Source organism: Mesoplodon bidens (genome assembly GCF_964165515.1).
Source record: "Mesoplodon bidens genome assembly, chromosome: 1".
Taxonomy (NCBI): Eukaryota; Metazoa; Chordata; class Mammalia; order Artiodactyla; family Ziphiidae; genus Mesoplodon; species Mesoplodon bidens.
In genome coordinates this window covers 172,368,159-172,396,117 of record NC_138176.1, presented here as the reverse complement: position 1 = coordinate 172,396,117, position 27,959 = coordinate 172,368,159, and the positions used below count along the sequence as shown (strand labels likewise).

At 48.1% G+C, this 27,959-nt stretch overlaps 1 protein-coding gene across 1 annotated transcript in view; it reads left to right on the top strand.

Moving 5' to 3' along the window:
- Positions 1-27,959, top strand: part of HK1 (hexokinase 1) — a 71,178-nt gene that overhangs the window by 20,912 nt on the left and 22,307 nt on the right. The window contains exons 3-8 of the mRNA XM_081227604.1: positions 10,565-10,713; positions 16,207-16,326; positions 18,546-18,641; positions 19,229-19,328; positions 19,442-19,625; positions 26,797-26,952. Coding sequence (XP_081083730.1) covers positions 10,565-10,713; positions 16,207-16,326; positions 18,546-18,641; positions 19,229-19,328; positions 19,442-19,625; positions 26,797-26,952 — 805 coding nt within the window. The remainder of the gene's footprint in view (positions 1-10,564; positions 10,714-16,206; positions 16,327-18,545; positions 18,642-19,228; positions 19,329-19,441; positions 19,626-26,796; positions 26,953-27,959) is intronic.

Below are 27,959 nucleotides of genomic sequence, written 5' to 3'. Positions count from 1 at the left end.
TATGTCTTCAGAACATGAATGGCTCCAGAACAGATGATTCTCCTTCACGTTAGGAGAATCTCTCCAACAGGGCACCAAGGCCTCCTTTTAGTACCCCAGATAAGTAGCGATCCTAGCGGCCAGGTGCATCTCAGGCTCAGGGGGGAGACTCAAGTCCCCATTTGTACAAATTTCATAGATGCTAAGTCAAGGTAGCCCCTCAAGCAGAGAAATGGTGAGAGGAGTAGGACTGGAAAAAAAAATTATCTTTTTGGTCTGCACGTGTGGCTCATGCCCCACAGTAGGGATCTGGGGGCTCCCTGAGGATTGTCAGTACCCCCTCCCCAGGGAGTGGCCTCAGCCCCTGCTCTTGGCAGGGTGGAGGCTGGGAGGGCACAGCCTGGTCTCGGCCTGCTCAGTGGAGGTCGTTCTGTCTGGCTGACCCAGGGGTGGGTGCTGTGCCTGCCCCAGCTTAGCGCACGCACAGGAATCCTGCTCTGAGCTGTGTTCTGTGCTCTAGGCTGGGGCTCGCCTCCTTTGTGAGAGGGAGGGAGAGAGATCATGAAAGTCAGGTTTCTCTTGGGGTTGTGAGTACATAGCCTGAAAGTACGGCCCTGACAACACTCCTGCTGTTGTGTTTCTTCCCTACTCTGGGGACTAGTTTAAAGCTGCGATTTGGGGCATCTGATATGGAGCCAACAAAATGGACATCAGGAAAACTGCAGCTGTTGCAGCTGATGTTTATGAAAGGTGGGCGAATGCATGGCTTGTTGGAGGACTGGCTGCAGTGGAAAGGTCCTGCTGTGCCTGCAGCCGGCCTTTAAAGTCCTGAACAAGATTGGGACACCTAGGAAGGGCATGTGCTCTGTTTGCCCTGTGGCCACAGGTGGGGTTTACTTCATGCACACACACTGGTACTTATATCTCTGATGTTTCTTGACTGTTTAAAATCTACTCCACTTTTATCCTTTTGTTTTCCTTGAGGTCTTGGTGACCAGCAGTTTAGGTTTTTTTTATGACTGCCAAAGAGATTCTAGCCATCAGAGTGGCCAGACCGTGGTGTCCCCTGGGTTTTGTTCTGATGCCTCCGGCTTTCTAATTCGCTCCTGCTTTTTCCCAGCCCCGAATGGCATCCACATCCAGGAGCATTTGTGCCTTTCCAGGGTTAGCTGAGTTCTGTAGGAGAGGTGTGGCTGTGCCTGCTGTCAGCTGAGAAAAGAGGAAGGGGAGGCGAGGTGGGGTGGGCAGCCCCCCAGGGCCCCTGCTTTGGCTTTGCTTGGAGAGCTCAGAAGGATGCCTTATGCCTGCGCGGCACCTGATGCTGTGTGACTGGCCCAGGGCCTGCACATCCCATGAGAGATGGCTTCTCTTTCCTCCTGCACGCGCCTTGCAAGCCAGCTCCCCTTCCCAGGACTGTGTGTCAGCAGGGGGTGCCCTCCCTCACTCTTTCACACACCATTTCCAGGGTTGAGGGGCTCAAAGTGTGATCCACATACACAAATGGCTACTAATCTAGCCATTTGTTCCCATTAGTTACTCTTTAAAACAGGGCCCAAAACTCATCCTCATTTGGGAAAGACAACATTCTGCAGCCCCCTCTTAGAGATTCAAAGCAGACACCAACGTATTAAAGGCCCTGAGCAGTCCTGCAGGGGAGAAACCTGTTTAACCCGGCTACCTGCCTTTTCCGCAAACCTGTTTGAACTTTCCCCCCAACATCTATTACTATATTTCATCTATTTTGAGACACCTTTTTGTTTGAGTCCTCTGAAATCAGCAGTGCATTGTACAATAGTTGCATCTTTAAATTATTATTGGCAGTATTTTTTTCTCTTTTCCTATTACATAAAATAATGATGGGTCTGCAATCAGTGGTGTCTTAAATGTGATGACATATGTGGTAATATGCCCATGTTGGGAAACACTGTCCTAGGGTTTGTGGAACTGGAGCCCGCAGCCTGGGCCCCATGCTTCCTTCTGAGCCTATCATCTCCAGCGTGGTTGGGGCCAAATGTTTAGGGCCTCTTGGGAGCCCAGAACAGTGCTGAGAACAGAAGGAGGAGGGGAGGAGGAGGAACCAAAGCCCTGAACCACAAGGACCTGCCCTCCTATGCATGAGGCCCTGGGTCCCCCAGCCTTCCCCTACCCTGTTCACCTCTGTGCTCCCTGGTGGCTGTTTCTTCTACCCTGCGTTAGTTTCCAACGCTGCTGTAACAAAGTACCACGAACTGGGTAGCTTTAAATCAGAGTGAATTATCTCACAGTTCTGGAAGCTAGAAGTCCAAAATCAAGGTGTCAGCAGGGCCATGCTCCTTCTGAGACACTGGGTTAAATCTTTCCTTGCCCTTTGCTAGCTTCTGGTGGTGGCTGTCAATCCTTGGCATTCCTTGGCTTGTAGTAGCATCTCTCCAGTCTCTGCCTCTGTTGTCACATAGCATTTTCCTCTTATAAGGATACCAGTCAGATTAGGACCCACACTCATGACCTCCTCTTAACTTGATTACATCTGCAAAGACCCAATTTCCTAATAAGGCCACATTTACAGGTACCCAGAGTTAGGACTTCCGCATATCTTTTGGGGGGGCCACTGTGCAACCCATAATACACCCTATACTTCTTCTCCCTATGACTATTCCTAATATTCATGGGTGGGCCCAGGTCATGTGCCCAGGTGCCCACACTCCCCTTGGAACGGTCACTACAGCCCCACACAGACATTGACATTAATACCAAGGCCTTGGGTCCCTGACCCCAGTCCAGCCCCTGCCCCTTTGTGATGGAAGTGCCTCCAACCAGGAGGTCCCCTGGAGTAGCTGGAATGTAGGCCTCCTTCATAGTAAACCATGGTGCTAGTCCCTTTTCGCAATGTTAATTACTGCTTCAACTGTATAATTAGTCAGCGACAGAATTAGTGCTAATCCCAAACCACCGAGGGATAACTTGGACTCACCGAGGTTGACAGATGCCCCTGCCCGTCAAGTGGTGATGTGACTTCCAAGTCAGAGGGAGAAACAAACCTTTCCTTTCCCACTGACCTTGACCCTCATGACTGGACTCAGAGTTTTGAAACTCTACTGATTTTTCGGAAATGTTATCAGCCCATTTTTGTTAATTTTTTCCCCTTTTGACGATTTTTATGGGCAGTGGTTTTTCTTTAATCGCTCTCCAGTAATCTACACACTAGGTTTAGAAAAAACAACAAACAAACCCTAAAGTGGCTTTTAGCTGCTGCATAGCCTTTCTGGAGTGGGAAAGGTATGAATAATATATAAAGAAGGAAGATATTGAAGCCTTTTTACTCCGATGACTTGGCTAAACAGAAACCCCTCTTCAGAGCTGCCCAGTCGGGGATAGGTGCCTAGCTGCGTCCAGCCTCCCTCAGAAGGCCTGGCCAACACTTTGTCTCACTTGTGAAACCTCCCCTTTTTTCTCCTCTTGTCATTTATCACTCAGGATATTGTATCCATAAATACCAATTGGATCGTAAGCTTCTCGAGGGTAAATTGAGTTGAACATTTCCTTGTTTCTGTTTCATGGTTCCTAGCAGGCTCTTTGCTCAAAGGTTAAGTTAAAAATGTTTGATTTTGGGCTTCCCTGGTGGCGCAGTGGTTGAAAGTCCGCCTGCCGATGCAGGGGACATGGGTTCGTGCCGCGGTCTGGGAAGATCCCACATGCCGCAGAGCGGCTGGGCCCGTGAGCCATGGATACTAGGCCTGCGCATCCGGAGCCTGTGCTCCGCAACGGAAGAGGCCACAACAGTGAGAGGCCCGTGTACCGCAAAAAAAAAAAAAAAAAAAAAAAAAGTTTGATTTGCAGTGTGGTCACAGTGAAATTCTGGGGGCTTAAAATATACTACTTTCCAGCCAAAGGAAGGAAAATATTTCCTTTTTCCACGGCATTTGGGCTGGTCACCTTTCTCTGCCTGTTTCCTTATCTGGGAAGGTGGTTGGATTGTCTCAGAAATTCTCTCCATCCATAAAATCTCCTGAATGTCTAGCGTTCTGGGTGGGTTTCTGACGAAGGTGTAAACTCTCATCAACTAGCTGGATTGCAGACAGAAGGGAAGGCTTTGTATCTCATGTACAGAATTAATTCATCGAGCAGAGCAAAGGTAGGCATTTCATGAAAGCAGAGTTTTTGTTTGCCCTGTATTCCAGCGCAGGTCTGGACTCAAGAGAGACATCTGTCCCCGTGTTTGTTTTCCATTATTTGCTGGTAATAATGGTTGTCGTTAGAAAGTGGAGCGTTGCCGGGGCCCTTCAGATGTTTTGTTTAATGAGCCTTCTCTAGAAGAGCACTTTTTCTGGCTTCAGTGGAAATGGGAAATGTGGGACGAAGTCTCAGCAGCGGCCGGCAGGAAGGTTGAGGCCAAAGATTTGAAGAGGAAGTTAGAGGGAAGCCAACTGCTGCAAAAAGAAGCTGAACTTGAATTTAAAGGAAAAAATAAAATAAAATAGAAACCCAGAACACTGGCTTCATCTCTGGCTCTGCTACTTATTATCTCTGAGACCTTGGAGAAGTCACTTAATTTTCTAAGCCTCCGTTTCCTCATCTGTAAAATAGGTGTGATGCCCTGCCTGCCTTACAAGGCTGTCAAGAGGATCAGATGAAAGTGCTTTGGAAACTGCAAACCACCTTGAGAGTTACAGGCGTCATTGTTCTCCTGATCATCACTGTAACTTAATAACCGACTTTGTAAGAATTCTTTGGGCGGCCCCTTCCGAGCTGATGCAGCCAGTCAAAGTCCCCCACCCATCAGACCTAAATGTGTAGGTCTAGCCCTGGAGGAAAGAGTCAGAGCTTTTCAGAATTCACTGGCATCCCGGTGATGTTACAGGGTGAGGGGGCAGGAAAAAGGGGGAAGCAGAGGCAGGCTGTCTCATCCCCACCCCAGTATCCCCACATAATGTGGACAAGCCCATAGGCTGCAGCTCTGGTGCCTCTGCAGCAGGGTGACTGGACACCACAGCTCTGAATGGGGGAACCAACTGACATAAAGGGGAGGATAGATCCTTTATGGTGGGCAAGTTGGTATTTGGGGGACTCATTGCCTAATAAAGAATATTGAACCCAGAAGCCTCTGGTTGTAGCTGAAAGAAATCTAACTCAAAGTTGTATAAGCAAGAAAGGGAATTCTAGGTTCACATAACTGGGAAATGGAGTTGTAAGTTGGCTTTAGTTGACAGGGACTCATCTGTCTCTTATTCTTTCAGTCTTTGTGTCGGCTTCTTTCATAGGCCACCTCTCCCTTATGGTGGCAGAGACAGCCCTGGCAGCCCTAGGTGACATCTCACCTAAGAACTAGAGGTCCCAGAGGTGGTCTTGGAGAGGGTAATGATTGGCTGACGTGGATCACGTGCCCATCCTGAACCAATCATTATGGCCAAAGTGGGGGACTCTGGGTGCTCTTGGGTCAGACATTGGTTCCCTTGGAGCTGGAGTGGGTGGTCAGCCCCACCCCCAACTCAGGTGAAAACCAGGAAGGGTAGTTATCTAAAGAGGTGCTAGACAGCAAACAAAGCTTACCGGAAATCTTGCTGCCCTTTCCAGAAGTTGTTCCTTGGTGTCCTTTGCCTGACAGAGGATAGGACTGAACAGACCATGCATTTAACCCAGGTAGTTCTTATCAAACTAGCAGCAAACATGTACTGATTTGCAGGACTCAGTACTGGGGGAGGGAAGTAAGCATGTTAAATTGCCCTGGCCTTCAAATTGCTTATCATCCAACTGAGGAAGATAAGACATATATACATAAAAAATTAGGAGCATCCCAGTATTTGCAAGTACATGAGTGACTAAGAAAAGGGAAGGGCCCTGGCCTTCCCACAGGCGTGACTGTGAGCAAGTCAATCACCTGATTTGGTTGGAACTTCCTTATCCATAAACCGAGAAGGTAAGTTAATATTTGTCTCGCATTTCCTGAGGTGCAAATGTGATTTACAGAAGAGAGGCCAACTACCATTTCTTTTAGCAATCACAAACACACCCTGGAATCAAGGTCACTGCTCAGGGATAGATCAGGAGCTGCACTGGGCTTAACAGTGACCTCTTGTAAAATGCCTTCAGGGAAAGGCCCCCCTCAAACCCATCAACTCCCACTAGCAGGTGTTTGGAGTATGCAGTACTTAGCATTGTCCTGACATCTTAAGGCCGCCTTTCTGGTCTCCTTCTCTGACCCTAACTCCTTGGAACACTACTGACCTGTGTTTGTGTTAAAAAAAAAAAGGGAGCAGTGGAGAGCTGGGGTGGGGCAGGGGCCTTGCAGAGCTGCAGAAGTGTGGGCCAGCCCCATGCACCCTAAGTCCAGGTTCCTTCCCGACCTAGAGGCAGCTGAGACCATTTTACTTATCTTGCTTGAAAACTTCAGGCCTGGGTCCTGCAAAGGTGCTGCTTGAAACCTGATCCCTTTCTGCATGAAGGGCTGAAAGCTCTTACCCGTTGTGTGTTGACACTGACACCAATAAGCAGGAGATGCTCGACCATCACCTGGAACTTGAGCACAAGAACCTGCTTTTACTTAGGCCTTTCGTTCAACTGAAAATGAGACCTTTGACCAGGCTGGCAACTGAAAAATTTCCCAAACTATTGTTTTTAAGTTATGATGAAAGCCAGTGTAAAATATGAAATAAATAAATGGTTTTATTTTTTGAAAACCATTAAAACAGTAAATAAATTAATTAAATTAAAATGTTAACAAAATAAAAAGTACCCATATTTTCATCCTAGCACGGTATTTGCTTTTGTGCCTATTATTTCCTTATGCACAAGTGGTTTATAGTTGCTTACCGGAAGGAGTTTTCATTATCTTCATTAAAGATCAAAGCAAAAGAACAGAAGCTGCAAGGAATCATGGATGTTGACGAGACCCCCAAAGAGAGATGTAGCTGTTCCTGACGTGCTGAAGTATCACTTTGATGCTGTCCTTGGGGATCCTTGTCCCCGAGGTCTGTCCAGGAGGCAGTTTTATCCAACGGTTATGAATTGGGGCTTTGGATTCAACTTCTGGCTCTGCCACTTACTGGCCGTGTGCTTTGGCAAGTTACCTAATCCCTCCCAGCCTTTACTTGCTCATCTGTAGAATGGGGATCATAGTAGTACCTGTTTCATAGGGTGGAGAGGGTTAAAAGCAAAATGAGGCATATGAAGTACTTAGCAACTGGAGTACAGAAAGGCTCAATGAATGATGGTTAAATAAAGTGCTTTTGGTATTCTAGTAATTCTTCCTCCTGAGAGGAAGCACCTCATACCAAATTCATTTTTTTAACTGAGTAGTAGTGTAAGCACCATAGAGGTTAGGATTCTGATGGGAGCCCAAAGAAAACCCTAAACTGATTTGAACAACCTGTAACATCAGGGTCAGAATTTCCCACAAAGCTGTGACACCTGCTTCCCAGCATTCTCCCTTGGTCTCCTTCCTTTGGACCATAGAAGCAGTTTTTTTTGTTTGTTTGTTTGTTTTAATTAACGTAGTTATTTATTTTTGGCTGCATTGGGTCTTCGCAGGCTTTCTCTAGCTGCAGCGAGCGGGGGCTACTCTTTGTTGCGGTGCGCGGGCTTCTCATTGCAGTGGCTTCTCTTGTTGCAGAGCACAGGCTGTAGGCGCGCGGGCTTCAGTTGTTGTGGCTCGCGGGCTCTGGAGCGCAGGCTCAGTAGTTGTGGCTTGCGGGCTCTAGAGCGCAGGCTCAGTAGTTGTGGCGCACGGGCTTAGTTGCTCCGCAGCATGTGGGATCTTCCTGGACCAGGGCTTGAACCCGCGTCCCCTGCATTGGCAGGCGGATTCTTAACCACTGCGCCATCAGGGAAGTCACGATAGGAGCAAGTTAAAAACAACGTCATCGTGGGGAATTCCCTGGCGGTCCAGTGGTTAGGACTCCACATTTTCACTGCAGGGGGCACGGCTTTGACCCCTGGTCGGGGAACTAAGGTTCTGCATGCCATATAGTGTGGCCAAAACCCCCCCCCCCAAAACATTGGCATCATGTGGTATATCTATACAGTGGAATAAAACTCAGTCATTAAAAGGAATGAGGTACTGATACATGCTACAACATAGGTGAGCCTTGAAAACATCATGGTAGATGAAAGAAGCCAACCACAGGGGACCACATATTGTAGTCCATTGATATGAAATGTCCAAAATAGGGAAATCTCTAGAGACAGACAATGGATTAGTGGTTGTTGGTGAATGAGGGGGTTTGGAAAGAAATGGGGAGTGACTGCAAATGGGTATGGAGTTTCTTTCGGAGATGACGGAAAATTTCTATAATCAGATAGTGGTGATGGTTGCGCAACTCTGTAAATATACTAAAACCAAAGTGTACACTTTAAAATGTGATAGGTGAATTATTTCTCAATAAAGCTATTATTAAAAAAAAAACCAACCAACCAGCGGTATAACTGCTTCCTGTTTTATGAACAACAAGCAAGGCTGCCTTGAATGAACGAATGGGCCACCAACCCTTGTGATCAAGCAGCTACCAAGCATTTATTGAGCTGTCCTGGGTGCCAAGGGCAGATGTAAAGAATCCTGAGTTGTGGTTCTTCCCTCAAGGGGCTTGAGAGGGTAAGAACAGAAATTCAGTGTGAGAAGACTTTGGTTCATTCATTGATTCCTTTACCACCCTCATTAGTTCAAGTATTTGTTGTGTTCTTACTGTATGCCAAGCAACCATTCTAAGTTCCAGAAATAGAGCAGTGTGTCGGAGCTTAAAGCTTGGTAGAATCAAATACAAAATGGCGTCAGCTTTATAAAAGAAAAGCTGTTTTTTTAAAAAAGCCAACCACTACGTAAGAAAAAAATGAAAGAGCTCAAGGGACCCAGAATAGCCAAAACAATCTTGAAAAAGAAGAACAAAGTTGGAGGACTTTCACTTCCCAGTTTCAAAATTTCTAAGCAGTAGTAGTCAAGACAGTGTGGTACTGCCATAAGGATAGACATATAGATCAGTGGATCAAAACTGAGAGTTCACTATGTCAATTACATCTCAATAAAACTGGGGAAAAAAGAATGGGGAGTCCAGAAATACCCATACATTTATAGTCACTTGATTTTTGACAAGGGTGCCAATGAGGGAAAGAGTAAACTTTTCAACAAATGGTGCTGGAATTTGACAGTGGATATCCACATGCAAAAGAATGAAGTTGGACCTCTACCTCATATCATATACAAAAATTAACTCAAAATGGATCAAATACCTAAATGTATGACCTAAAACTATAAAACTCTTAGAAGGAAACATAGGTGCAAATCTTTGTGACCTTGGATTTGGCAATGGATTTTTAGATATAACACCAAAAGCACTAACAACAGAAGGAAAAAGTAGATAAGTTGCACTTCATCAAAATTAAAACCTTTTATGCTTCAAAAGTCACCATCAAGAAAATGAAAAGATAGTGAGACAGTGAGAATGTAACATCAGAAGTAAAATTAATAGATTTTAATTGATTTTGGAGGAGAATGTGTGAGGGTAACTAGGGTAAAGAATATTAGATAGTGGCTTAATGGTTTGGAATCTTGCCCATCATGGCCTCCTCCATTGGTGCTGTATCGTGGTTTTGGCATATGGTCCCGTCATCTTTCTCTGTCCCACTGAGGTCCACCTCAATCACTGCACACATTGGTCTTGAGGAATATAACCATATCAAGCCAGTTGACTCCTATCTGACCAAGAGGGACTTCTGTTAAAAACATCCCCCAGGTGGAAACAACACAGTTGTCCAGCAACAGATGAATGGATACACATACAATGGAGTATCATCCAGCCTCAAAAAGGAGTGAACTACTGACACAGGCTATAACATGGATGAATCTTTGAGACTATGCAAGGTGAAATAAGCCAGACACAAAAGGACAAATACTGTATGATTCTGCTTACATGAAATATCTAGAATAGGCAAATTCATAGAGATAGAAAGTAGAATCATGGTTGCCTGGGACTAGGGACAGGGGAAATGGGGAGTTAATGCTTAATGGTTATAGAGGTTCTGTTTAGGATGATGAGAAATTTTGGGAATGGCGGTGATGGTTGTACAACATTGCGAATGTATTTAGTGTCAGTGAACTGTACACTTAGAAATGGTTGCAGTGGAAAATTTTATGTGATGTATATTTTACCACAATTAAAAAAAAAAAATCCCCTGGGGAATCAGTGGAGCTCTGGACTAGCTGGAATTGGTGTCTGAGCTGATGGGGAAGGAACCCAAGGCATGGAATGGACCTCAGATGTAGGGTTTTCTCTGACTTGAAATGCTGTTTTTGTCTTTATGGATAACATAGCCATTTGTGAAAAAGGGTAAGATATTAGAGAAAGATGAGTAGGGCTTGGTACTTAAGTCCATACTTCCATTCTCCTGTAGTCGGGAGTGAGCAGGACTGTGAAGCTGTCTGTCTAGGGATGCCCGGCTGAGAGAGGGTTTCTCTTGCCCACTCTTCCAGGCGGGGCAGTGGTCCTATGGGGTCTGAATGACTCCTGCTTCTGGCCGAAAGCACAGCGCGGTGGGACCGGACCCTGTTGAGAAGCGGGCAGAGCATGAGACTTTCCCGGAGCCCTTGAATCTGATATGATACTGTTGTCTCCCTAAACAGAAAAGGGAGATTTCATTGCCCTGGATCTTGGCGGGTCTTCCTTTCGAATTCTGCGGGTGCAAGTGAATCATGAGCAAAAACAGACTGTTCATATGGAGTCCGAGGTTTACGACACCCCGGAGAACATCATGCACGGCAGTGGAAGCCAGGTGGGTCCCTGCTCCCTTCCGATCAGCCCCTGTGGCCCAAGCATCAGGCCCCAGGGTACCTCCAGGAACCAGACCCCAAAGCACTGGGAGTCCATCATAGGCACAAGTGGAGGACTCTTGGGTGGAAGAGTATGACTGCCCGAAGAGACCCCACCATGTGCGTAAACTGGTGGATAGGAGGGGGCTGCTGGGACTTTCAGGTAAGGGGTGCGAAGAGGAAGCCCAGCAGGTAAATGCATCCATTCCCTAAGGATCCTGGGGTTGGTTCCCCAGCGAGGGGTAGCAGAGCCCTTGGGTGAAAACCCTTCTTCCAAGCCATTGTCCTCACCCAGTTCACCAAAGGCCCAGGCCTCATAGGTTATGACTGTCACCTAGTGGGGCAGCAGGCATCTGAGCTTATACCCCCAGGGCTATTATAAAGGGCTCCTGGCTACCTGATTTAATAGTCTTCTATGAGTCCTTGGCCCAGAAAGCACCGAGGGCAGGGCCTTGCCTGGAAAGTCACCATCCCTTCCTCTCACACTCGTAACCCCTGCCAACGGAAGCGCTGCCTTCCTTTGCTGGTCGAGGCTGTGGGCATGCTCAGAAGGGCCTGTCCACCCTCCCTGCTTCCCCATGTGGTCGTGGTGGGTGATGGGCCGAAGGCTCACTGAGGACCCTGTGATCAGGATGTGGGCAGCCCCCGGTCAGGTTTTCAGTCATTTCCGGGTCCTGTTCTACTCCTCACCCTCTCCTGCAGGTGTTCTGGCCGCTCCCATTTGAAGCTCGCCTCCCAAGTCATGGCTGTTGTCAGGATACGTATTATTCAGAGCTTGCCAAATATTTGCTTTAGGGAGGGTGTGTTCACGGCAAGGTTCATGACTGAGTTCTCCAGAAAACTTATTGGTTCTGGGCTGGACTTTGAGATGAGACCCAGAGCCTTCTCCTGGCTCCTCTTTGTTCCTAAATTAACGTGGGTGGGACCTGATGCAAGCTCTCTGCCTTTTCCTTCTATGAGAGAAAAGGGCTAATCCCGGCCTTTAACCTACTGCTGGTGGGTTGGGTTCAGAGCTTTTCAGACCATGTCACGGTGAGCACTGAAGGGGACACTGTCCCTAGGACAGATGGGCCACTTTTCAGTCAGCCGCTGAAAGAGTGCATCACTCATCTGATGGGCCTGCCGGGAGGTCCCCCTGCCTATCCCTCCATACTGGGCTTCAGAGACTGGCTCATTCATCCAGTGTGTGCATGAAGGCTGCCAGCAAGTAGGTCTCCTCGTCCTGCCCAGTGGTTGCTGCGTTGCTCCTTTTTGCAGGTGGCCAGCAGCCTCTGGTTGGCATCCTGCTCTCTCCATTTGCCAAAAGTACTGACCTGTCACTCTGTTCCCCATGGTCTTTGGGTCGAGCCACCTCTGCCTCTTGCTTCACCATTGAGACTCACACCCTGTGCTGCAGACATTCCTGTGTGCTTTGGCCTAACCTTTTAGGAGCAGGGTTTATAAATTAAGGGGATGCCTCCCACCTCCTGTCACTTCCACAGTGACTTCCTTCTTTTTTTTTGGCCGCGTTGGGGTACGTGGGATCTTAGTTCCCCAACCAGGGATCGAACCCATGCCCCCTGCAGTGGAAGCACGGAGTCCTAACCACTTGGCCGCCAGGGAAGTCCCGTGACTTTCTTCTTATTGCTGCCCCTGGGACCTTGACTCTCCCAGCCTCTGTCCCCATCTTCCCAGCCCCGGGATCACTTTGTTTCCTGCTGTTTCTTCCTGCAGAGAAAAGATGGTGATGATGATAACGATAATGTTATATTGTCATAGCAAAAACTTACATAGAGCTTGTTATGTATGTCACTGATCTAAGCACTTTATTTGGATTAACTCATTTAATCATCACAACAACCCTATGGGGTGGGTATTATTATTACTATTCCCATTGCACAGATGAGAAAATTGAGGCTTAGATGTTAAGTAACCAGCCCCTTGGGTCACACAGCACATAAGTGATAGAGCTGGGATTTGAACCCAGGCAGTCTGGCTCCAGATGTTAGCAACATGGGACACTCATAGGCTGGGTTTTGTCTTTAATTAATTAATAAATTAATTTATATTTTTATTAAAAATGTTTGATGGTGTGGAAATGTGAGGGCTATGGGTAAGGAGGAAGATCCAAGTGATTGAGGGAGGTTAGCAGTTTAAAAATAGGGGTGAAACCGTAACCTCTTGTCCAGAAGTTTGGTGTGAGATGAGCAATAAGTATTGGTGGTCCATTTTTCTGAGATCTCTTATCGACCTATCGAATATTCTAATAAACCAAGGGCCCCATTTTGCCCATGAAGCAACTCATACTTACAGACTGAATTGTGCTGAATTCTTGGGGTTGTGATCTCGTCTTCTGTAATGTACAGGAATTTTTGCTAGATTTTTAAACCTTTTATTCAAAATAATTTTAAACTTATAGAAAAGCTTTAAGATACGCACAAAGAGCTTTTTATACCCTTTATCCAGATTTCCCAATTAACTATTTGCTTTATCCTTCTTTCTCTCTTTCTCTACACAAGCACACACACACACACAGACACAGACACACAAGGTATCTCGAAAGTTTCAGTGCAGTTTTAAACTGTAATAATTTCAGAAGCATAAATGCAGCCTTCTTAAAACATCACTTATTTAGTTTTGGGAATTTTGAGTACTAAATAAATAATTTAAATTTATTTAAATTAAATAAATGTACACGTTGTCGGGAAAGAAAAAAAATGTTTTTTAGACACTAAAATTTTGCGTGCCGAGAGGCTGGGTAACTTCCCTTTCTGGCTGGTCACAGACGTGGGTTAGCCTGGGCGCACGCCCCTGGGTTGGGGACATTTCCTTCTTAGCAGGGCACTAAGGGGTGGGTGTGTTTGGCTTGAATGGGGGCGGGGGGCTGCATCCAGCACCCCAGCCCTGTGAATCCACTTCTGAGGCTGAGCTCTCCCTGCCTCTTCCTGCCCGCAGCCTGCCTTCCTTCCTTCCTTCCACCCAGCCGGCTCTCCTGAGGGCCTGGGAGCCTGGAGCTTCTGAATGCAGATGACGTGGGGCGAGCTGACGGGCTTAGTAATGGGTTTATATCGCTCAGAAATGTAGGTCGCAGGAAGTTTAGCTGGGCTTCTCCGGGGAAGGTGGTCACGTGTCTCCTTAGTCAGTCGCCGCTGTAGCCATGACCTGAGTAATAGTGACTCAGGGATAGAGACTCCCAAGTCAAAACTGACAATTTTTCATTTACCTTGGCAGGAAAGTCAGACTGTAGAGCTGAGTCAAGGACACCTGGGGAAAGATGGGGATAGGTCTCTCAAGGAGACCCTGCACAGTGGCTGTGAGGGCAGCAGTGATCCCCCAGCCTGCAGAGGCCCCGTCCCCCAGCCTGGCCGCGCTCTGACCTGGCCCTTGGCTGGACTCCTCCTAGACAATTTATGTGACGTTTTATTTTAGTTTCCTCAACCCCCTCAATCTGTCAGGGAGCCCCGGCAGATTGGCCAGGAGTGAGTGAACCGTGGCCTCGGTGAAGAGGCCTCCTCTTCTCCCCTCGAACTACAGCCCTGGTCAGGGAGAGGGAGTGGGTGCTGCTTGTGGTCTAGTTTTGTTTTGTCTTTGAATTCAGGCAGGAATCAGAAAGCTGTGGATTCTGGCAGGTGGTCCTTGTGCCCTTCCCCCGCTCCTCCCTGGGCTGGTCCCTTATTCCTCCATAGCCCTTGATCCAAAACATACCCGCACAGACTGGGGACCAGCCCCCTCCCCTGTGTTTCTCCCCAAATCCCTTTAGATGCGGAGGGAAGAGAAGGAGAGGGGAGGGGACCTGCCCCCTCCTCAGGCATCTGGGAAGGACCTACCCCCGTGGGCTTCACTCTTTACTGTGGGCTCTCTCCCTGACACTTTTGTTAAAATTGAGCCTGAATAAAACTATAAGTTTAATATGGGGGTAAGAAAAGGATACCCTGCAAATAAAGCCTTCAGGCAGATGACCTTGTCTGGGAACATGGGCTGGGGTTGCTTCCTGTGACCATGTGGTTTGGCTCTGCCAACACTGCCTTCTCTCGGCTTCAAGAAGCTCCATTAGCTGTGTCAATCCCATATACAAGGGAGGTCTAGTGGTCTGTGTTAGACGACAGCCATGTGAAAAAAACCAGAGAGGTTACCTGGACTGTGGCATGGTTGCTGAAGGAGCATATATATGCTTTGGTTACATTAATAGAGGTATAGAGTGAAGGGAAAGGGAGGTTCTTAGTTCAACTAAGCTTTCCTCTTGGTCAGAACACATATAAAGTATTATATTCAGTTCTGGATACATTTTAGAGAAGAGGGGAGGTATTGGAGAGATCCAATAGGTTGCCTTAGAGATGGTGAGCATCCCATCATTGACAGTATTCTCGCAGAGGCTAGGGAAACAGTGTTCTGGGTTCTTTCTAGTGGAGTCTAAGATATGTATACATATCCCGGCCACATGTTGTGGAGCTGGCAAACTTAAATTGCAATCCACTAAATAAACTGTGGTATAGTCACACCATAGAATACTGTGCAGCAGTGAGAATCAAGAATCTACAGAGACACACAACGTGGATGACACACACATAGTGTAGAGGAAAAGAAGGCAGATACCAACGAGTGCACACTGTTGTTCCATTTATACGTAGTAGACAACCAGGCAAAACTAATCGAGGGTGGTGGAAGTCAGAGTGCCTGCCGATTGCCCTTGGGTTGGGTGCCAGCAGCAGCGGCTGCACGAGGTGGGTGTCTGGGTGCTGATAACATTGTGTTTCTCCATCTGGGTGCTGGTGACACAGGTGAGTGCAGCTTGTGAGAATCCAGTGTACCCTATACTTAGGATGTCTGCACCTTTTTGCATGCATATTATACTTGAGGAAAAAGTAAAAATTTGTTAACCAGAAGATTCTGAAATCACGCAAGTGGGCTAGAGGCTAGGAATATATATGTATTCCGCGGAGCTTCTGGAATTGACAGAGTGAGGGAGATAGAGATGAAGATAGAGATACAGAGAAGGGGCCAAATGGCCACTCCACCTGGGTGGCTGCTGGTGATGCATGGCCTGTGTGTTATGGAGGATGAGCTGATTTTCTCTTAATTTTACATTTCCTCAGTACCCAGATAATACATCTTAGTGACCACCGAGAGGCCAGTTCTGTGTGAAGCCTTTAAAAGGCTTCCTAAGCCGTGGTGGCCCATGAAGCAGGCTCTTTTCAAGGGACTCTTCTTTGCCAGTCACACACAGCATGGCTTTTCTTTTTCTTTTGGCCGTGTTGTGAGGCATGCAGGATCTTAGTTCCCCCAGTAGGGATTGAACCTGCGCCCCCTGCAGTGGAAGTCCCCAGTGTGGCTTTTCATGCAGGGCCACTGGGTGCCTTGGGTGTGGGCAGCTGGGGTAGCCGTGCTCCTTTCTGTGTGGGGCAGAGAATTGTTCACATTTTTCCTGAAATGCTAAGTCCCCTTCCTCCCTCCTGACTGCTCTCTTGTGCTTCCTCCAGCTTTTTGATCATGTCGCTGAGTGCCTGGGAGACTTCATGGAGAAAAAAAAAATCAAGGACAAGAAATTACCTGTCGGATTCACATTTTCTTTCCCTTGTCGGCAATCCAAAATAGATGAGGTAAGACATTCTGGGATTATAATGCTCCACAGAAGCCCCATAGGGGAAATGCTAATGAACCCTTTCCCTTGACTACTTTTCCCTTTTGCTTACAGGATGGCTTGTGTATCTTGTATTTTTTAGAAATATTTGTAGAAATTAATGTAAGGTTATGATAATCATGTTTATTTTTTAATTGCTTTAATTATATATGTATTTTTGGAGACAAATCATGGTATTTGTGGCCATTAGGTAGAGAGGACCATTTCTTAAACTCAAGCAAGTGAAGGAAAACAAAGTAGGTTTAGTGACCTTTCACAAGGCCTGTTGTTGGTACGAGTTTCCCTTGCTTTTGAGAACTGAGGCTTGATAGCCACACTCCCTGGGCAGACAGGGTGAGGCACCCCTCCTCCCACAAGGAGAGGTGGGAGATGGCCTGGGAAGTTACAGTGCTGGCTGTATGTGTGTTCATCAGTGGCTGTGGCCCGAGTGCCATCCCTGTGTGGGCTGGGCTAGGCCCTGGGAAAGAGCTGCACGCAGACGTGGCCTGCCCCCCAGAGGTGCAGTCTTTCAGGGAAGGAGGCATTCCAGAAGTGGAGAGGGAACGTCCTCAGGGGCACAAGAGCCCCGCAGGGCAGGGCAGATGTGCCTGGCAGAGAAGGAGCCAAAAGTGTGCCCCCCACCTGCCAGCCTTGATTTCCATCCTGAGAGAGCTTCCTAAACTGGGCATGCTGACTGCCAGGAGGCCAGTGGATCACAGGCCCTAATTACCCATCTGGAGGCCTGTGCCCACTCCTCAAGGCTACCCGGGACCTTCAAAGTTGTCCAAATCTAGACCAGCTGCCTTTTTCCACAGAAGAGCAAAGTGGGCCTCAGAGGAGTTGGGGAAACTGCCCACAAGGAAATGGGCAGAAGTGGTGGGAATAGGATCAATCTCCTGATTTCCAACCCACGTTCTTTCCACAATACCATGTTCTCTGAGGCTTTTGGGGGCCTGAGGGTTGAGGGGAAGAAAACAGAGTATCCAGCGGCTTTTGGAATGCCTGGCTCGGCTGCAGGCTGCTGCTCGCCCTCCCCGGTGCATCCTGCAGGCTCTGTGGCTTTCAGAGCGCAGGGCAGCCCAGTGTGGACAAGCTCCCCATCGCTGTGTCACCCCGGAGGCTACAGGGCCTGAACAGCAGCCCCTCCCAACCCTGCCGCATTTATAGTGACTTCCTCCATTCGGAGAAAAAGTCAAGTAGAGCAATTATTTTTCTTTTCTAGTATCCTTGATTAAAAAAAAAATACAGATGCAATATGTAAAACTATTGAAATAATATAAAGGTGTAAAGCAAAAAGTAAAAATTCCTACCCTTCTACATTCCCAAGTGAATAACCATTGGATGTCTGTCCTTAATGTTTCTCCATTAACATACACACAGAGATGGATCATATTGTATAAATTGCAGTGTCACCGCTTACAAATGACGGTTAAGTTCCAAACTTGGGGAAGAGGCATGAATCATACATGGTCAGTGTTATCCTTTAGTCTCAGGACGTGGCTCTTAGAAGTTCAGTAGCCAAAAATTATCTTAGCATATTGTTTCTCTTCCCAATTTGGCTCTGACAAAAGTTCCTTGGGGCTGTGGAAGCCAAGGTCTGGTTTGAAAGTGCAGACAGGTGATCAGGTAATAATGCATTTCTCTTGTTCTCTTTTTTTTTTTTTTCTTTTTGCGGTATGCGGGCCTCTCACTGTTGTGGCCTCTCCCGTTGCGGAGCACAGGCTCCGGATGCGCAGGCCCAGCGGCCATGGCTCACGGGCCCAGCCGCTCCGCGGCATATGGGATCCTCCCAGACCGGGGCACGAACCCGTATCCCCTGCATCGGCAGGCGGACTCTCAACCACTGCGCCACCAGGGAGGCCCTCTCTTGTTCTCTTTTTAAATGAAGTCTGGCTGTGCCGTTGACATCAGTTAGATTTGTGTGCCATGTGACACCATGGCACTGGCCAACCACTGGCTGTATTTGAGCATGAGCTGCAGGTTTTTTCCCCATGGCAGCCCCCAGAGAAATCCATTGTGTGGATGGATAAACAGGAGATAGGACAGAGTCTGGCTCTGTTACCCATTGTGATCTGGAGTGAACCTCTTGTCCCCTCTGGGCCTCTGCTTCTGTCACTGTCCTTCAGCAGACCCCCCAGGGATCTGGGGGTTCTGGAGGCCTCCCAGCCCTCTTCCAACCCCATCTGCTCTCCTTTGCAGGCTATCCTGATCACCTGGACAAAGAGATTTAAAGCGAGTGGAGTGGAGGGAACGGATGTGGTGAAGCTGCTTGAGAAAGCCATCAAAAAGCGTGGGGTAACTTCTCACTGGCCACTTGCCTTGACTACTCAGAGGTGGGGGAGTGTGGGGAGAAGGCTGTGTGACCAAGGCTTTTTCAGGGGACAGTAGTACATGGCCTGACCCATTACATGGTGTGGGGGAGGGCAGTCCTTGAAGACCCAGGCAGGTGAGTGGTGAGAGTTCACGGTCTGGAAGGTCGGGGCTGGTTCAAAGCAGAGCTGTCCGAGGTGCTGCCCCAAAGAGCCAAGCCCTTGGGCAGGGGATGGCCTCCTTCCAACAGGAGGGCAGCTGTGCAGGGAGCTGTCATGGTCGAGTGCAGCCTGCCGGTGTTGCATCAAGTGCAGAAGGCACATGGATGCAGTGGGGTGGTTTGCACAGGGCTGTGGCTCTGTGAGTAAGATCCATTCTGAAAAGAATCTTAAGCCAGATAATGAAGGGCACGCTCCAATCCAGTGAATCTGAGTGCCAGCAGTAATGAAAGCAGCACCGCCCATGGGGGCAGTGGCGGCTGTGAATAGGAGCCCTCCCACCAGGCTGTCTTGAAGCTTGTGATCTCTGCTCCACGTGTGTGTGGACGGTGACACCCCCTTTTCTCCCCCAAGGACTATGACGCCAACGTTGTGGCTGTGGTGAACGACACTGTGGGAACCATGATGACCTGTGGCTACGATGACCAGCATTGTGAAGTCGGCCTCATCATTGGTAACGCCCACCGTGTCCTCATCCCTTCCTGAAGCCGGTGTTTCCAGAAGGCACCGCCTCCTCTCTCATGACTTCGTGAGGTCACAGCTTCTGATCTCGTCTCTCTCTCCAAGGCACGGGCACCAACGCGTGCTACATGGAGGAATTGAGGCACATCGACCTGGTGGAAGGCGACGAAGGGAGAATGTGCATCAACACCGAGTGGGGGGCCTTTGGGGACGACGGGGCCCTGGAGGACATCCGCACCGAGTTCGACCGGGAGATTGACCGGGGCTCACTCAACCCCGGGAAGCAGCTGTGAGTCCCACCCTTTCTAACTAGTCATATAGAGGACTTAGGGGACACTTAACGGAAGATTTGGGGTGGGAGGTGAGAGGGGCAGGAAGCCAGGTGATCAGAAAAGGAAAAGCCCATCAAGTGTGTGTTATCTCTCACTTTGGAGAGATACACAGCTGTGAAGTGTGCAGATTTAAGAGCGTATTTCATTTTATTTTTACTTTTTAAATGTTTTTTGGCCACATGGGGCGGGTTGTGGGGTCTTAGTTCCCCGACCAGGGATCAAAAAGCATAGTTTAAATGATTTCCTCTTTGTTTAATTACACTGTGATTGTGTCCTTGTAAAACATTTTGAAAATTAAAAGCACAGAGGCATTAGCACCAAGCTGAGGTTTAAAAGCGTTTCCATATGCTGTCCTCACTAGGGTTGCTGCTCAGGGTGGGAGAGGCCATCCGTTCATTCAGCACACATTCCTTGAACACTTAGGATGTGCCACCTCTGTGCTAGGCTCCAGGGAGACAGAGTAGCACCTTCCCTTCTAGGACTTAAGGTCTAGTTGGGGAGGGAAGTCACACATGCAAATACCTGTCATGCAGAGGAGTGGGTGAGAGCCATGTGAGCCGTGCAGACCTCGGTGAGACCTCCTTCTTCCATGTCATGTATAGGCAGATGGGTCAGAGCTGATAAAGCGCATCACATCGGACGTCTTGGGCAAGTGGGTTTCGGCCTTGGGGAGCTCTGGCTACAGAAGTATGAGAGTTATGCTTCAGGCTGGTGTGGGCATTGCTTCCTCTGAGCTCCTTGTCCCCTGCAGCGCACACTCATGGTTCTCTGTCATGCTAGCGTCCTGCCGGCTCTCTTTGATCGGCCTCCCAGCAGCCTTATCCTGGAGTTGGATGCCGTCAGCCCTCTGGGAGATGTTCATTGACCCTGTTGGCTTAACAGCCCTTATCCTATGTTAGAGAGACACTGTCAGGGGGTTGATTTGTCATTTGGAAGCCTATTTTACCTATTACCCAGGCTGGCGATTGGACTTTCCACCAGAGTTAATGGAATCGCATAAATGGCCAGCCCCCCTCCACTGGGAGTTGTGGTAGTGAATAAAGGAGGTCTCTCACTGAGAGAATCCTGAGTTCTTAGGCCCAGCGTGGAATCGAAGCACCAACCAGCTTGGTAATAAAGAGCCCCCAGGGCTTTCCTGGTGGCGCAGTGGTTGAGAGTCCGCCTGCCGATGCAGAAGACACGGGTTCGTGCCCCGGTCTGGGAAGATCCCACATGCCGCGGAGAGGCTGGGCCCGTGAGCCATGGCCGCTGAGCCTGCGCGTCCGGAGCCTGTGCTCCGCAACGGGAGAGGCCACAGCAGTGAGAGGCCCGCGTATGGCAAAAAAAAAAAAAAAAAAGAGCCCCCAGCTCTGATAGCCAAAGGTTTTTTCCCCTCGATCTATTGACCTAACCCCCAATTCTAAAACCTGCCCCCAGCTGACATGAAACGATTTACTGTGCCTGTTTATACATGTCAGTGGAGATCTGTGCTTGATTATACCTACTGCCTCGGGCCCCTCTGGGGTTATTCTGTACTGTGTGGCATATGTAACATATTACATCTCTAAAATCCTCAAATGTCCACGTTCCCAAGCACATATGACCCTGGGGGTTTCAGATAAGAAATTACGTACCTGTAGTTACTATCAATCACTTAATCAGAAGTCACCCTTCTTAGCAGAGCAGGTAGAGCAGTTACCTGTGATAACTGAGCAGATATGGCCCAGGCCCTTGTCTGTTTCCTTAGGCGCAGTGTAGGGATCCTACCTGGCTTGGGTGGAAACCTGGATTCTCTGCCCTCCGTTTTGACGTAGTTCTGAATTTCTCTAAAGGGCTGAACCATATCCTAGGGCTGAACTGTGAACTGGGCTCACAGTTGTCTTGCAATAAACATTCTTGGAATGGTGGATGAATAGGGGATGGATGCAAGGATGGGTGGATGGATGGATGGGGGAGTGGAAGATGGATGGTGGATGAGAGGTGTGGCTGAGTGACTGGGAAATGGGTGGCTGGCTAAACAGGTAAATGGATAAAAGAGTAGGAAGGGTGGGGTAAAGTCCATCTCCAATATGCTTCCCTGCTTACCATAGGTCAGGTCTTGGTAGGAACAGTTCCAAAGAGATGACAGATGCTTGAGTTGTATCATATATTCCTAGAACTAGGCTATTGGCCAGAGAGTGTTTTGCCAAAGTAAATTTACCTGGTCCCTTAGATTTCTGCCTGATTTTGGGGGTCTTCCCTATGTCTTCTGTGCAATGCCAAGTTCTTCAAAACCCTTTTGTTTTCCTTGTACAAGGGAAAGGTGTTTGCTTCATTTGACTGATGGGGAAATTAAGGCACTAGGCTACGGGGATAGGGCAAAGCTGGCCCAAGGCTCTCTGTTGAGGTTTAATCTGGGTTAAGTTTGGGGTTTTGTGTCCTGTTGGAAAGTACATGTTTTTCATAGTGAACTTCCAGAATGTCTAAGAGGCATCTCATCATTTATGAACAAAAATCATCAAGGATGGTCTAGAGGAATGTTTTTCTTTCTTTTTTTTTTTTTCAGGAATAGATTTTTTTATTTTAATTTTATAACATTTTAAAAACTTATGGTACATGCTTCCTTATGTATTTAGGATTTCTACTTCTTATGATAATTTTCTTTATTTATTTTGTAACCCAAGTATATCTTAGGTCCTGGTTTATGTAATTAAGTCTATGTAAGTCTCTGTAAGTTCAGATTCTGTTTCTATCATACATTTAGTTTTGGCATCTAATGTATTAATTAGCCCCTTTAAGCCTCAGTTCATTTATCTTTAAAATGAATAGAAATAATACAATTATATCATATGGATATAATTATATTATCTTTAAAATGAATAGAAATATTCATTTATCTTTAAAATTTATCTTTAAAATGAATAGAAATAATACAATTTTATCATATGGATGTTTGGGGATCAAATAATATAAGGAATGTAAAGCATTTAGCAATACCTGGTATCTGGTAAGCATTGACAAACTATTACCAAGTTATTGTTACATAAATAGTTTATCCTAAGCCATCTTGATGAGTGGCACCACTGCTCACATAGGAAGGTAACCCCCCAACAAATAATCTATATCAACATCTGTTTCTCTGCCTTTGACATTAATTAAAAAATATTTACCAAGGGCATACTATCCTCAAGGTTCTGCTCTAGGCACTGTGGATATGGAAGTGACGAAATAGACTGAAAGGAACAAAAACCAAAACACACATACAACGCGTTTTCATGGAGCTTTCATTCTATTAACCTTTTAGAGAAATGTTTTTCTTTTCTTTCTTTCTTTATTTTTTTTTTTGGCCGTGCCACATGGCGTGCAGGATCTTAGTTCCCCGACCAGGGATTGAACCTATGCCCCCCTGCAGTGGAAGCATGGAGTCCTAACCACTGGACTGCTAGGGAAGTCCCCTAGAGGAATGTTTTTCATTAGAATTACATTTAAAAAAATAATTTTTTTAAAAAAGGGGAATTCCCTGGTGGTCCCGTGGTTAGGATTCTGTGCTTTCACTGCTGAGGGCCCAGGTTCAATCCCTGGTCGCGGAACTAAGATCCCACGAGCCACGTGGTGCGGCCAAAAAAATAAAAATAAAATAAAATAATAAAGAAGAATTACATAGAGCCCTTTAAAAAGCATATTGTTGCCCAGGCATCCTCCCACCCTACCGACCTTCCCTTCCAATTCTGATTCATTTGGCCTGGGCTGAGGCCTGTCTTCAGGAGCCTAAAAGTGATTCCAGTTTTTAACCAGGGTTAAAAACATAGGTGTGTTAGCTCTTTGTAAAGGCTCTGTGCCCAGGTGGGCTCTAGCCCACTACGCACCCCCTCATCTGTTTTGACTGAAGTTTGCATTTACTGAGTACTGACCATACATGGCTGACAGGAGGGGTAGTGGCACAGTGGCTCCTGCCTTCATTCGTGATTGCTGCTTCAGGACCGCAGGGGAACGAATGGCCCCGAGTATTCAGGACCGCTACCCTAGCCCCCAAGGTGATCTCTCTCTAAAAAGGATCAGGCAGTGGCCTTCCTCCCTGTCGCCCTCCATCCTGGGCCTTTGTTGTTTTGGTCCCATACCTGTCTCCTACTGTAGATGTCAGCCCTACCTTCTTTCATTTTAAACTCCCTGTCTTCTTGGGCCTCTGGCTCTTTTTCTCTGTTTTGTCTGGAATTTTGAATCCCATTTCCCTGTGATTCCTTCTCACATCTTTCCAAACAAAGGAGACACCACCCCACAAAACAGCAGTAGCAGTGATCGTAACAGCAGGAAGGTTTGGTCTGGAAAATTCTTTGGCCTGAATGGTGGTGGAGTAACTCCACTTCTTTTCAAGTCATCCCCCAAACACCTGCTTACTTGCTGTGGCTCTGCCTGCTGCATAGAATCTCTCAGCAGCTCTAATCCTCATTAGGTGGCCACAGACCACACCCTCCTTCTCTGTCCCTGCGCTGCCTGTCGGAGCAGACCCTGGCTGCCAAGGGAACTCCTGGTCGGTGTGCAAGTCCTTGCTCTCCTTTCTGAATATGGTCCCCGCCCCCGGCTTCCCAGTCTCCCCCAGGCCTGTGCCCACCAGCAGGCAGTGAGGTTGCAACACCGTGGTGCTGCCCACCAGCCTGTGGTTGTAGGCATCTGACTGCTGAGAAGCAGATCACGACTTGCTTGGTTTCACTGGAGGCTCATGAGAAGTGCTGTTTCCTCGTTCTACTGCTTTGACAGGGACTCTGGGGACTGAGAAAGGACAGGCTCCTGGCCTCGGGCTTCCTTTATCTGGAAAGGGGGATGGCAGTATCTATGCATCTAAGAGACCATCTTGTAGAAAGGGGAGCAGATCATTCTGAGTGTCTACAGATGGCGGAGCAAAAAGCAGTGGGTAGAGGGGTTTCAGGCAGGAGGCTGATTTTTGTTCATCTGAAGGGGGAAGAACCTTCCTATTGTCATACTTGCCCAACAGGGGGGCAGACTACCTAGAGGAAGTGAGCTGGAGGTGGACAAGCACAGGCTGGGTTAGGGGTGGGGCTAGTGGCCACGAGCGCGACAGTAATACAGGTAACATTTAATGATACTGTCTATGAGAGAGGCAGAACAGCACAATGATTAGAGCACAGAATCTGAGGCTGGATTTAACTGGATTAAAAATGTGGATTTGCCACTTATCAGCCCTGTGACGATGGGCAAGTTATGTAACCTCTCTATGCCTCAGTTTTCTTTTTTAAAAAATTTTCTGTAAACATGTTATGAATACTTTTTTTTTGAATTTAATTTAATTTATTTTTTTATACAGCAGGTTCTTATTAGTTATCTATTTTATACATATTAATGTATATATGTCAATCCCAACCTCCCAATTCATCCTACTATGCCTCAGTTTTCTTATCTGTGGAATGGGGATAATGATAATGTCTATCTCATCGGGTTGTAATGAGGAGAAAATAAGTTAATACATACAAGGTGCTTAGTTAAGTATGAGACACATAGCCAGGGCCACAGCACTCATTAATCAGGCACCATAGCACTTTACCTACATCAATCCCTATCCTCCATACAACAACCTTAAGGGTAGGCCCTGCCACGAGGCCCATTAGACAGGTAAAGAAACTGAGGCCCAGAGAGGTAAGTAACACAGTAAGTGTCAGGGCTGGGGTTAAGCCCAGGCAGTCTGGCTCCTTTCTGCTCTGAGCCTCCAGATTAGGCTGCACACAGGCTGTTCCCACAGGTGTTTGGGGCAGCCACTGGGCAGGGCAGCTAGGACTCAGAAGGGTGCTCTCCTGCCAGGGATCCTCAACACACCTGTGGCTGGGGAGGTCCTGTCTGGTCCTGTCCAGAGCAGAACAATGAGAACTAGTGTTTCTCTGCACCTTGTTTTGGGGCTAGGGAGGGCCGCGTGCTCAGGTCCCAGCAGCATCCCTGGCTCCTGGGCCTGGCTCTGAATGGCACCGATCGTTTTGCTGTGTCACAGCCAGCTCTGGGTGTGCCAGCTGGGCTCCCTCAGAGGAGAGGCTGGCTGCCCGGATGTGGACCTGCCTCTTATCTGTCCTGCTCAGGGCTTCCTCCTGGCCCTTGGTCAGCCAGGATTCGGGACCTGGATCTGGCTCAGATATGTCATCGAGCCCCAGTCCCTGGCGGCCTCTCCCCTGCAGTGTTGGGCTCAAAATGCTGTTGCAGCCACAGAGCCCACACCTCCCACCACACCTCCCAGGGGAGGCAGGAGAGCGGATCCACTATGACTGGCCTGTGGCTGAATGTGGCCGGAGCAGTAGGATGAGCTGACTGGTTTTAAGCTACTTGGAGCCCTCTCCTGGAGTGTAGGGGCCGGTCACTGGGGAAGGAGTGAGTTCCCCAAAGCACATTCCTGGTCCTTTTGGCTGGAGACGATCATGGATGCCAGGGAGGTGACCAGCGACAGAGGGTCCCATGGGGAAAGGCTGAACTTCAGCCCTGTCATCTTCCGTCGCGGAAGACATTTTCCCTTTCTGAGCTGGGAAATGGAGAGAATACTTCCTGGCCACCTTCCCACAGGAATTGGAGAGCTCCCTCATAGGGTAATGAAGATGAAAGCCCTTTAGAAAGTACAGCATTGGGAATTCCCTGGTGGTCCAGTGGTTAGGACTCTGTGCTTACACTGCTGAGGCCCAGGTTTGATTCCTGGCCGGAGAACTAAGATCCTGAAAGCCGTGTGGAATGGCCAAAAAAATATAAATAAATAAATAAATAAATAAAAATAAAATAAAAAGTAAGGCATAAAGTTTTGTAAGAGATGATCATATTCTGCTCATTTCTGTCTAGGGGCCTTCTCTTCAACCCCAATCTAAATCCTTATGTTTCCCCCGCCTCCAGGCAGCCTTCCCTGCCTGCCCCTGCCCCTTGGTGCTCTCCTCCTGGGGGTGGGTGTGGGGTCTGGATGACCGCTGTTTCCTACCCTGGGGGTGGGGTCTGGATGACTCCTCTTCCCCCACTGTGTGCTCGCTGTATGATCACAGAAGGCGTGGTCTTGCCTGCCAGTGAGAACGTGAGCTTGTGAGGGGTTGGGCCGTGCCTTCCTCTCCTTTTGTGTTTCTCTCACCCTTTAAGAGCTGCCCCACTGGTGGGTACGTAAGAATGACTGACAAGTGCCTGGGCGCTTTTCTCCTGCAGGTTTGAGAAGATGGTCAGTGGCATGTACATGGGCGAGCTGGTCCGATTGATCCTGGTCAAGATGGCCAAGGAGGGCCTCTTATTTGAAGGGCGGATCACCCCGGAGCTGCTCACCAGAGGGAAGTTTAACACCAGTGACGTGTCAGCCATTGAAAAGTAGGTGCCTCCCCTCAAGGCTTTCTGGGGGTGTGGGGCAGAGAAGAATGACAGGTCCCTTGTTACCACTTAAGTCCTGGTTTGCTGGGCTTCTCAAGAGTGTCAGGGCTTTCTGGGCCAGTCTCCCCTCTCTTAGCTCACCCATGCTGGGCTGCTCTCCCTGCGGGCACCTGGTGGCATTAAAGAGCCATCTAGTTAGCAGCACATGCTTTGTGGATGGTTTAGTTATGAAAGTAGCCTCTTCTCCTTCACTCCGCACCGCCCCCCCCCACCCCCCACCACACCTACCTGAGTAGAATCCTGGTGGTGAACAGGAGCTGACCGAGCCCGGGTCCGGTTAATTCCCCCTTGGGATATCAGGACCTTCTCCAGACAATGTTCCAGGGAAACCTAGTGACCTCAAGATCATTAGGTGTTCCCTGAAAAAAGGGTTCTGTGACCAATAGGATTGGAAAATACTTAGAGAAGTACAGTATTCATTAGCATATTAAAGAAAACCCAGTTCACCTTGGTTAACTGGTCATTTCCCAAAATTGCCTTGTGCCTGAAACACCCTCCGCCTCCTCCCTCCCCACTCTGTCTCGGCCCCTACATTCTCTCACTTGTTCATCGCCACAGATGTTCCCTGGCACAAGTTTGAGAAACATTGGCTAACAGATGAGATAGGACACATAGACAGAAGGACAGTCCAGCCAGCCACCAGGCTGCTACCTTTTGGCCTCAATGTAAGAAACCCAGACGTCTCTGCCTTGACTGTTATTTGTAGACCTTGGGTGAACTTGATGCCAGGCAGTTTGGTGTAGTTAGGCGGCTCCACATCTTAAGGGCTCCTGTCCTGTGGCCAGTTCTGTGCGCCACCAGGTTCTATTCCTGGTTCAGGAGACTCCACGTAGCTGTGAGAGGCCACCTGTTTAAGGATAGGGCTAGCTTGTTGCCAGAAATGTCCTTTCATTTCCACACGAGGCGGTCATCCCACTGCCCCTGCTGTGGTCCTAGAAATTCAGAGC